General features: G+C 43.4%; 1 protein-coding gene across 1 annotated transcript in view; it reads right to left on the bottom strand.

The window, feature by feature from the left end:
- Nucleotides 1–12,564, bottom strand: part of pdlim2 (PDZ and LIM domain 2 (mystique)) — a 32,097-nt gene that overhangs the window by 1,300 nt on the left and 18,233 nt on the right. The window contains 4 exon segments of the mRNA XM_079270966.1: nucleotides 453–564; nucleotides 1,255–1,403; nucleotides 4,927–4,954; nucleotides 4,957–5,044. Of these exon segments, the coding sequence (XP_079127092.1) occupies nucleotides 453–564; nucleotides 1,255–1,403; nucleotides 4,927–4,954; nucleotides 4,957–5,044 (377 nt within the window).

Genomic DNA, 12,564 nt, shown 5'->3' with positions numbered 1-12,564 from the left:
TAGCATGTTCAACCGACACTTTATATGATCAAATGTTTTGGCAATGTGGTGATACAAGTTTCACCTTTCTCAAACTAGTGACAATATTTTAACTCCGGCAGATAACGTCTGTATCATGACACTAAAATGAAAGCAAAACATTTGATCCGCTTTAGAAATAAATAAATCGTCTTTACTTGGTAAAATAAAGCTTAGTAATAAACTCAATTACAAACACTCAAACGTGAGTAAAATATGACCTTAAGACTTGTTCCTGTACATTCAATAATTAGATGCAATAGTCCTAATAACCGGTTGTTACTTTGGACACATTTCCAAAAAGAAAAAGATACAACCACACACACACACTTAATATCACACTCTCCATGCGGAACATCTTTTACTGCAGGGCAAATTATTTTAATAACACACATCTATGTTACTCCAGTGAACGTGTAACTGCAGGAACTTACAGAATGCTGGTGCCGCATTTCTCACAGGTGTGGTTTTTTTGGACTCCTCCCACTGATGTGCTTTGTTTCGGGGTGCTAGGCGAAAGTTTCCCTGGGAACAGCCGGGCTGCCTCTGGAGTCAAAAACACACACGAACATGAACAGAGCCGCTTAGAGGGATGTTGCGACAGGCCTGCATCTCTTTTCATCGCATCAACACCTTGTTGGCCTTCACTGCCCTCTGTCAGCGGAGCTGGTTTGTGTTTCCCCACTAGTCATCACAAGCTCCTCACCCATGGGACACGCTCCATGAAATGGCTTTCCACGCATTGGTCATCATCACCTCGCGAAAGAATGTTGGCGCTATCTGGATTTATTTGTCCCGACATTTATCAAAGCAGAGGGGTGGGAAGATGCAGTCCATGATAGGCTGTTCACAATATCAACTCTCCATCCTGCACAGGCGATGGCCATATGGCAACGATGCACTTTTAACAGGGATGATTTTAAAATAGAGCGGCGCCACCAAAACTGTAGGCGGTATCATTTTTTGGTGCATTTGCAAAGGGGTCATTAAGATATAGATCAGTCTAAATGTTAAAACAAGTTATGCAATCCTGCAAAGCTCCTCCATGCAAACATCCATGTACTCGTCATCTTGAGTAGGGCCCCACTGAACACAACGTTTAACTTATTCACGTATTCTTGCAGGATAAAAATGACAGAATATTTGTGAAAATATTGAGTTTTGCTTGCTAAATAGACAGCGATTCTTACTCCTTTTATTTGTGCACATTTGTTTGTAACGTCGAGTGCTGCTAACCTTTCTCGTCAGCCTCCAGGACCTCTTGCAGCATTTTAAAGGTGTTGGACTGACGAGGCGCCGTGCGGGACTCCTTATTCTCCTGAATCATCTTGTACACCTCCGACTCAGTGTCGAACTTCTGCATGGCAAAGTCGGCGCTTGAACTGCTGTAGAAGGAATAAATAAAACCGTAAATCACTGGCTGCAGGTTATCGCTTTCACTAAATTCTCCCAACAGAACCCCGTCAAGAGGCACCGTTCCACTGAGAGTGGAAGCTACATAGAATGTGCGAAATCTTTGCAATAGAAGAGCAGTTCAATCTTTTCAGCAACCAGCAGGAACCGGTTGGTACACTAGCCGAGCCAGGTGTGGTTTGATGCCTGCCACCTGTAGCCAACTTGTCAGCCAGAGTCAGTCAACTTAACCTGACAGACTCTCCCTCCTGTTGACACACACACACACACACACACACACACACACACACACACACACACAACGCATCTGCACAAATATTTACGAACGGACACCTCTGCTGTGAAGAATGTGCTCAACCTCGAATGACCTCAACCTCCATCATGGAAACTGTGTTATTGTGACTCAGCATGTAAACCTTTTGGAATCACTGCACTACGAGCTATATTGTTGTAAAACGACAAAATCAAGTGGTTTGACAGTGACGGATGTGCAACAAACAAGCTGTGTCGACTCTACTGTTCACTGGATCTGAAATAAGTATATAAGCTTTAGTTTGGGCGAACAGGGTAGTGCTTTTCTTTTACACTATCGACAACTATACTGGAATAAGTCATTTGACAAATCAACGAGTCGCATCGCATTTGGTTTTCAGGCCTTTGAAGTCTGATATTTATGAACCGCAGACATCAGCAAATACTTGGCGGCATCTTCTTGTGCTGCTGCAATCTTCACTTCTCTCTTGTTTCAGCCTTTTGACTTCAGTCTGTCAAACACATGCTCAGTTGGATTAAGGTCAGATGACAGACTTTGCCAGTCAAGAACATTTAACTGGCCAGAGAATAAAAAAAATAAAAATAAAAACTCCCTGGATGCTTTGGTTTGATGTTTAGGATCACCGTCCTATCTAATTGGGGAATATGCACGAAAAGGGCTGGTTGCAGCTGAAAGTCAGCACTTTGACCTCATAGTGAAAGGTCTTATTTTAATAGAACATATAAATAAAACATTGTGAAAAAACAGTGTCACTGTCCATATAATTGGACCTCTCTTGTACATGTTACATATAAAGCAACATCTCACATGTTCACAGTGGTTCTTCAGCTTCATGCTTGGCTGTGTACATGTACTCTTCCTGCCTGCATTAGAGCTTCTTACCGCTAAAGGAACATAGCTGAAAGGGGAGATGGCAAACAGACAAACATGTGACCGAGGCAAACGCTCAGACCCTTCGTCTGAATCACAGAACATGGTTCAAATTGAAAACAGACTTCTAAAGCACACCCTCCAAGTTCTCCACATGCTCAGCAGCTCCACCTTCAGCAATGCATTTCCATTTTCGCCCACCATCCCTTTTAAAATTCTCATTCTCAAAGTAAATGGAAAGTCGAGGTCAAATGGCAGGAAAACAAACAGAGGTGAGGGTGAGAGGGGACAGCATGCATCTGAACAAGCAGTTGGGTGCACAAGGATTTGCAGTGGAAGCATTTTCTAATAGTATCATGTAAGTAAGTCATCTGACAATTGTGCATTCAAATGATGTAACATCTACACAATGTAGATGAATGTGTTGCTGGTTTCCATGCACAGACTTTGCACGGAGCTGCAATGATAAAGATATAGTCACAGCACATGAGCGTAGCCAAAACATACAACGTCACAACCACAACCAAATTCAAACTACATTTCTCAAACACTGTTACTTGCAGTACAACATTCCACAATAAACTACATAAACCACAGTCGGTACATCCTGACGAAAGAAATCCAAATGACAACGGGAAATGACAAGACTCACCTCAAACCGAAAGAAAGAGGGAACAAAGACAGTAACTGTCCCTGTATTTCAATGATGTAGCAACTCGGAACATACGAGAGAAAAAACAATATTAGATGCCTAACACACCTCTATCTTAACCAGACGACACAGAAAAACAAGATTCTAACTGAAAGGTGTGCCTCTGGGTTGAAACTCATTGGACATGCGACATGGAGGGGTGGGTAAATGGGTGTCACTGAGTCCGTGATTGGCTGAGGAGGAGCTGGGAGAGGCTTGGTGTGCAGGCCGGGGGCTTCAGACTGGGGGCCAATCGGGGGGAGAAGTAACAAATCTGACTTTTTAGGGAATATGGGGTGTTTGGACTATGACTGCAGTCGCTGACACGTCACATCACTAGCTGTGGTTACCCAAGGGGGAACTAGGGCCAAAGTCAACCATCCCTCACTGTGAAAACACAGGCACCAGGCTATCCAGCAGAGGGAGTGGACCACAGAGGAGTGTGTGCGAGACTAAAAGAAGATTTTCATTTCTGCGGAGACAAAAAGCTTTGGAGAGTGTGAGTGAATCCAAAAACATGTTCAGAGGGCAGCACCTGCACGCTATGAACTGTCAAATTACAGCTGCATCACCTCATCGGAGGGGGCGAAGCAGGAAAAAGCTAACTGTACTGCAGGTGGTGGACACAATATAGTGTTTCCCAAAGGCTGAAAGTTCATTTGTTGTTGTTGACTCAGTGTGCAGCTGCAAACAGCTCGAAGCACCAACGATCAGCTGCAACACAGCAGTGATTTCAAAAGCCGACTCACAATTGTGCACTAAATGTGTTGACAGACTAATCAATCCATTTGCACTTTCAACTGACTTGCCACACAGACCTTTTGAAAGGGAGAAAAATAATTACAAATATACAAAGGAATGTTTCCAGAAGAGGTTTGCTACCAGCTGAATTCAAAATATGGCTACAACTGCAATAACCTCATGTAATCAAACACAATATCCCTGCAAAGATACTTTTGTCAGGCTTATGGTGACCATTTTATGTTGAAACAGTGAGAGAGCGGTTGACCAAGCATACTGTAGGTGTATGTTGATACCATTGTGGTAGACGAGATTACACTCTTCCATAAAACGATTCAGACGTAAATACAGCCTCGAACATCAACCAAATGCATTTTCCTTACAAAGGCAGTTACTACTGCCAGTCCTAGCTCATAGTGAAAGCTTCTCTTATTGTGTTTTCCTTTGTGTATGAAATGACTATTGCCAAGAAACAGGAAATTTGTAGGCTTGAATCTGTGGCCTATAGATGGCACTGAATGAGTGCCTGTACAATGTACACACTGTTAGATAGGCCACCATCCTGCTACTGCAAATATGTGAAAGCTTTACACTTCTGAAGAGTGACGAGATAGAGATAGATAGATAGCGCTCTGCATGTTGTGTATTCTGTGGACTGTAGAAACATCTGGTTGTTTGTATTCAAGCATAATGTGTCTTTTTTCCCCCCACTATTCCAATAGTTGCAGTACAAGCAATGACTGATTTGGAATAGCTACTGTATATCTGGTGAAATTTGCAATATCATATTTCCACTTTATGATTCACCGCAACCAAGATGAAACTTAAAGATTAGAGGTGTTCATCCAGAGCAGACTGCAGTCACTTTTGCGGTGTTTGCGTCATGCTTTATTGGTGTAAAATTGGGAGTGGTCTTTACCTGCGCCGAGGGGACATGGGTACGTCCGATCAATGGGGCTATGGGGCGAGTAGCGTCCTGGCGGGGTCGGGGTTCTGCTGGACACAGAATTATTCCTGTAGTCTGAAGAGGAGAACTCCTGTGGAGGAAGAGGAAAGCAGCTGAAATCAAGTTTGCGCCTCAGAGTTGAGGAATCTATTGATGATGACCATGATGCCATGGTACTGTAAAAGAAAAGTTCCAATAAGAGCTACAGTATAGTCAGTGGAGAGGCAGGAATTCACCAGCAGTATTTCTGGATCGCTGCTCTCCAAGCAGCATATTGGCACTGAACAAATGTAGCGTCCTCGTTTCATTAAGCGCTAAATCTGAGGCGATTAAAACTAATTCTGACACTATGGAGGCGGATATATTTTGTCAGGATCAAAACGAGAGAGATTTATCAGTAGACTAAAACCAGCTCCAGATGAAGAAGCACTCCATACAAAACACCACGGATCCTTTTTACTTAATCGTCATCGATGACTTGACTGAAACCTGGAGAAGTTCTTTCAGCGTAGAATAAACAATAGACTTTGTCATCGTTTGATTGTCTGCGATGCCCCGTGCGCTCAAAGTTCCTATTGCATGAGTCACGCCCCAACATTCCTCTACTGCAGTCTGATCAGTCACAGCGACACACATCATTTTTTTTTTTTTTTTTCTTGATTACCATTTATATCAGAGCTGTGCTTCAGACCCTCAGCTGATAGATTGTGTGGCAACAGATGTTTGGCTCTGACTCCAGAGTTGGTCTGATGGGAAAGACAGAGCCAGCATGTACTTCAATGGCTTCCAGATGTTGTGCAATCTCATAATTATTCCTGATAGTTATAAACAGTGTCCATCGCCACGAAATGAGGGGAGACATTCCACACAGCCAGAACCTCTTTAAGCCAAACTGAACACTTACAGTACAAACAATAGTGTAATTCAGGAAGGAAAGTCTTAAGGAGAGTGTTTGACTCGTGACAGAAGAGGGCGCTGCACACCTATTGTACACAAGAAGCTCATAAACTAAGGTCTCAGCATATGTACCAATGATATATTTTTTTTTATTGGAGCAGTTCTTAGCAGAATCCAAAGGCAGAATACACAGTTACAACACTGCGGACAAAGGTTGACTTATTAAATTACGTCATAAGAGTGCAGGAGTGAGCAGCTAGTGAAAGTGACCTCAGGCACATGTTCACACTAAACACTCAGCACACCTGGACCAAGTCTGCACAGCACATAACTCAACCAAGACACTTTTACTGTCAGGAATTCCAACAAACTTAATTGTTTGAACCACAACACTGTCTGGCATCTAATCGTGTCCACCTGTAATACTGACCACTTACTGATCCCAGAAGTCTTACCCATGCACTGCTGCAATATTCAATCGGACAAAATAACAGTCACAACTCCCAGTTTGCTGGGAAACAAAGCTCTTAGTTTATTTCAGGTCTGTGCACAGTCCAGGAAACCATTGAGTTTGAGTCAAGCAGCCCACGGACAGCTCAAGGAGTACAGCTTTCACAATTGGGCTCACTGAGTTGTTCTCCCTCAACCGTCAGCTGGCATCGGTGTAAGACAGGCTCCATCCAAGGGAGAAGCGTCTCCACCCGGGTCTTTCAACTGCTACATGTCTGAGACTCAAGTTTGAGGTGATGCTGGAGCTCCACACAGACACAGTGGCACTGATTGAGTCAAAGATTTGCATCTCCAATGCAAGCACCCGCTTCCAATTCAGAAACTCTTTGAACAATGTCTCTGTTCTCAATTGAGTCCAATTTTCCTCTTTTTCCTCAGTGAGTGGGCAGATTAGTAGTGCGTGCCAGGAAGCCTTTACCAGAAATGATCATTGGGATGTCTGCCTGTGATTCCTCCCAGGATAAACCCAGTATAATAACCACCGGCTCATAAGATCACATATTCTTTATCATCAGAGTACATAGAGAGAGCCATGTCCTCTCCTGCTGTGAACCAATCTCACGGGCATATACCTGATAGACATACATGCTTTAGGTATTATTTCAGGAAGACCTAGTGAAGCCACACAGTATGTGCAGATGAATCCACAGTAATCCAAACCAAGCTTTGTTATACAAGTGTCCGGCTACTGAATGTAGATCTTCATGCTCTCCAACAGCAGAAGAATTACGGATAGAATCACAACTCTGATCTACGAGACTCAAGAGGAATGCAATGAAGTAAAGAAAACCAAAAAGGAGGAGGAGAGAGAAGAAACAAGCGCTCCACTGTGACAGCAAGAATGCAGCTGTGATTGAGCTCGACCTTAGTAGGTTCAAAAAAACGTCGTCAGCACCACCAGAGCAGTTCCTCCATCACCATCATCCACTCTACAGTCTCAGATGCCAGCCTTTTATAGCAGTAACATGTCATGCTGGTGACGGCCTTAAACAGGGCTCCCCAAAACATCTTTGTTCTAAAATCATCACTGCTCCATTGGAAGCCATCGGACCGTTACACACAGCTGATCTCAGAGGTACAATGCAGATAACACTTGGCTAACTGCACCACGTCTCAGCCATAAACAAACTTGGAGGGTAGCACACAGGGGGGGGGGGGGGGGGGGGGGCGAGGATAGCCCATTATTTTGTCTTGGATGGGGGTATGTTTCAGAGATGGGACAGACCACTGAAGAAAATCAGCCAATTCTTCCTGGTTCCTCTGGCTGGCAAGAGGAGGAAGCTCGGATTAAAGCGGCGCTGAACTGTAATCAGGAGCTCGCAGGTCACTGACACAGGATCATTAGGGCAAGTCAATGGTGTGCTGGTCTTGTGCTGCGTAAACAATCACATATCCAACCTAAAAGTCTGTCCCTTTAAGTGTTGCACTTTTGTAAATTTGTGAATTCATGCACGTTGACACTGGCACCTCATTTTATCAGGCTCAATCAGCTTCTTGTTATGAGCAATAGGGTATAATAATACAGACACTATTTTCTGCCAACGCTAGAACAGTTTGGAATATTTAACATGAGCTTTGTATGTTTTTGTCCGAGCTTTTTTCACTGCGGATGGGGTTCAGTTGGAAAAAGGTGATGCCACCTGCCATTTCAGAGCACCAATTAGGATTTAGCAACATTTGAATCCAGATCTGATGACAATATTTGGTTGTTTGCTAATGTTGTTCATCAAATCTGATCAAATCAAACCACAGTCCTGATGAAGCAATTAGCTGAGTTTTTTTTTAGTGTTAAACTCGTAACGGATTTTCTTTTCCAAAGTTTAACTTTGATTGGTGCTTGTTTAGTGAGATAAATGCGTCAAGTTTTCAAAGGCTTTAATGTTGAAATCTCTATCTTTCTGCAGCAAGACATCTGCAGCAAAGATGGCAGAAGAGTTGTGGAAAGCTATGTTAAAACATGCCGTTTATTTGAATTATCCATCTATCCATTGCATATAACTGCTTTATTCCTGGAAGGGGCGAGGGGGCTGGAACCTATCCCAGCATGCATTGGGAGAGAAACAGAGTACTCCATGGCTGTATAAAGAGAACTGGGTACAGTGTTCATTCCTATGAAAGTTGCTCAGTGGCCCATGAAGCCAAAATGACTTGACTGAATTATAAAATTACCCAGATCTTTCCCAAAGCTTCCGCATCTATGGGTCCATAGAGCAAGCGCACTAGCGTTTCCTTTAACCCCGCCTCCCAGCTGCTCGGTCTCAGGCTCCTTCACATGAACAGAGGGACGAGAATAACTCTGGATTTTGGCTATTCATGCATTTTACAACTTTTAGGACCTAATGAATTAAATAAAGGCTTTTAATTGTTTGTTCTGGGAATTTTTTTAATCTTTTAAATGTATGTGAAAAAGTTGTTTGAACTCAATGGCATCATGTGAAGGACATGAAAGGTGTAATTTCACAGTTGGGCCCCTGTACAGAAATTGGCTTCAAATTCCTACATTATTCCTGGGTGCTTGAGATCAACGTCAAACTGTGACGATCAAATTCAGTTTGGTTTCTACATATAAAAATCCAAACGTGTGCTTTCCTTGTTCTGAACGTATTTCTTTTTTGTATCGTCAACCAAGACAGGTGTGACCGGACGAGTCCTAGCAAGAAACATTTCTTAAGAAATAAAGGGATCGTCCAATTACATTAATTGTGTCAATTAGTTTGATTTACATCGCTTTAACAATCTGTGTTTATCAGTGATTTAGTACATGTATTGTATTATGCGTTTTTATAACTAATTTTTTTAAATGTTCTCTGTTGCTCTAAAAAGCATTTGTGGATGACTGATCCTAAATATCAGGATATGATTTAAGTAAATGACTGATCAAGTGTGACTGGCTTAAGTGCAGGAAAAAGGCTCTGTGTTGGAGGGAAAATGGCGGTTAAACTGTCAAAAACGCAAGCCAATCACTCCATCGCATGAACAAGCCTCTGGTTCATTGGCCACTTCAAGACACAAACAAACAAGAGATGGTGAAGAGAAGTGAGGGCAGCTGTTTCATATCAAGGCCCATGGGAGACGTTGGGGACAGCGCCAGTGGAGGAGCCTTCAGTCTGGCTCCACGCAAGCCACTCTGCATCATCGTCATTACCACCCTGCATCTTCAATTACAGGGCATGGGCCAGCAGCGCACAGGGCCGATTGCCTTGGGGAGCCTTTATTTTGGGAAGCTTAATGCTGCTGTAAGAAAGTGCCAGAACTGCTCATTCACTGTCTGCACCACAGACATGACTGCTGCACTACAATGAGGCGGGGGACAGCAGACACCCTGGGCTGGGTATTAATCAGGCCTGTGTACAGTGTTTCCTATCCTGCAGTGTGCATTGGTGGAGGTCCTAAGCGAAGACCTGAGGCTGACTGTAACCTACTCGTTATCCACCGTTACTGATGGACCCCGCCTTGTAATTATGTCTAAGTGATGGTGCATCACTGTGTCCATGTTCTGTAACAAATAAAACATGATTGTTTTGTATCAAAAATCATGTCATTAACATTCTTCAGCTTTTTTTATTGCCTCATTGCAGCTGCCTTACGTAAGGCCTCAGACTAAATAATGATTAGACACAAGACAACTGGACTTAGTACAACTCCTATAGAGGCTGCTACAAGTCATGACCCCTTTCCTCTATTTGTGCGTACAACATTTAATATACGTAGGATGTATATAGACGATCTAGTTTTCTAACCTTAGGGCATGCTTAGTTCACCTTTTTTTCAAAATGGGGATGTAATATACTCCTCATATACAGTACATTGAGTAAGCTTTAGAAGTCAAGCTCAATCTTCTCAATCCTCTATAATGCATCATACATAGAAATGCTTGGCCCTGGCTTACACTGCAGCATTCAATAACATGGAATAAAATGACAGAGCTTCACGATGCCAGTGCTAATACCTCCCCCTCTCTCCATTCATTCGCCATGGCCACACACACCATCAGACCGCTCCAGATATAAACCATATGTACAAGATTAGAGGCCAAATGAGCAGCAGAGAGATGAAGACAACAGGATGACTGCGACCGAGTACACAGTAATTCACTCTGAGAACTAAATGCAAACACACATTGAAGCGTTTACAAGTGGAAGCTAGAGGGAACTATATGGCAAAAACTATATCGGGTCAAAGTTTTTCTGAACTGTAATGTCCACAATTCCTGCAGCTCAGCACATGATAAATATGGATGAACCCGATTGTGTGTGAATTTTAATGGCACAGTAAGTACAGTGAGATTTCTGAGAGAAGCCAAAGCCGTCTCATGTGATCATAGTGTAGGTGGTCTGAGGGAGGCGATCTCTCTCACACATACACACAAAGTCAAAGAGACATTATGAGGAATGAATAAGAGTCTGAGCGTTTATTTATCCACAAAGGGTGCTACAAGCAACACATTTTTCATCCCTATTAAATTCTCCACAAGGCTCCAACCGGAGCAGCATATCAAGCTCATTAGACATCTGGAGTTCATTAGGGTTGGACTGAAATTGCTGTACTTTTCATTTATAGTGACCAGGATGCTTCTTCTCAGTTAAATATGAAGCAAAAAGGTTTGCAACATTCAAAAGAAGCTGAGAAGTGTGCTGATCAAAACAGCCATAAGTTAGGAGGTCAAGATATGATGCCACTTTTAAAAAACAGGTCGTCAGTGACAATCCCTCCATAAAAGGTGATTGAGCTCCAATGGTTAATGAGCCCGACGGCATAACAACTGCAGTAATTAGACAGAAACCACCTGGTATGTCTCAGTCTGGTTTCAGAAGTACAGTAATTCTACTGTGTAACATAGTGCTAGGACTTCTAATGCAATGATGGAGTGCAGCCCAATACTCATTTCAACAGGAATTTCAGTGAATGGCTAAAACATAAATCTAAAATGTCAGCAAGACGTGCATTTATGGGTTCTACGTGTAGTAGAATTATTCTTCAGTGTCATTTTACCAGCTTAACAACTATGATTTATGACCACCATGCAGCATTGGAAGCAATTACCCTAAAATGTATGTGAATAACAAAGGGGATATACAGTTTGCTGACATGTCTGTTTTTACTGGCATGAACACACTGACTGGCAGTTATACATGTCGTTTCCTTGACAACTTTTGGAATGTTGACATACCGTTTAACCACCTTCGTAAATGGCACAAACCAGTAAAAAGGCCCATCTCTCCTGGCCAACATTTCCCATAAAACTTGCAGGGCTCAGTGTCCCCATGAGTGCACCCAGGGGCCTGAAAAAGCTCGGGAATCAAAAGTGCCCCAGTTTGCTTTTCCACTCCAGGGGAAAGAAAAACAGGGCGAGCTGATCAATCAGCGGGGTTGAGGAGAGGCATGCCGCCCGTGCAGTGGCCACAATGGACCCCAAGCTTAACGGCTACGAGTCCATGTGAAAAGGCCTCGCACTGTCCAGTCACAGAGCTCACTGTGCAGAGAGGAAGAAGAAGAAAACATCACTCTACTGCGACCACGGCCAGCGCCGCTCCCTGACACCGGCTTGGCTTAGCACCGGCCTGCCAAACCAAACAACAGCCTGACTCATGTCAGACATGGAATGGTACATCATTCCAAGCAATCATCCTCAAAGAGGCGAAACGCACATCTGTATTTAGGGCTGGAGGAGGAGCCAGTCAACAGGTGAGGCGCGTTCATCTCCAGTCCTGAAGATAAAAACGTTCTAATTAAATGCTTAACAAAGAGTGCGTGCGTTATAACATTTTTACATTTTGACTTATTTAAAAAATATAAACTTAGTTCTATTCCTACATGCCAAGTCTTCATTTCTGCTCCAAAGAGATGACCGCAGCTTTGCACTCCAGTCCACCACAACCTCCAGAATAGAGCAGGACAAAGCCAGCCGCTGGCATGCAGGCTGCACGGAGACTAGTGGACAAAGTAACGTATGGGATGGAGGATGTGTGGAAGGCTACTTACCCTGCCCTCTCTGGATAAAGAGATTGGTGACACATGTCACACAGCCAAGGTCACTCTCCCAATTTAGCATAAAGAGGAAAACGTTTGGTCTGCACGGGTGTCACCCTGCAGGAGCTGGCCATCCTACACTAGGAGTGATATTTATACAGAAACCACCCGATGCCAGCACAGGATCAGGCAGCCCACTAAGGCAACCCTCAGGAACCTCAAAGTGCAGCAACT

Source organism: Melanostigma gelatinosum (assembly GCF_949748355.1).
Source record: "Melanostigma gelatinosum genome assembly, chromosome: 6".
Taxonomy (NCBI): Eukaryota; Metazoa; Chordata; class Actinopteri; order Perciformes; family Zoarcidae; genus Melanostigma; species Melanostigma gelatinosum.
The sequence above is the reverse complement of the archived record's forward strand: the minus strand, read 5'-3'. Positions and strand labels throughout refer to the sequence as shown.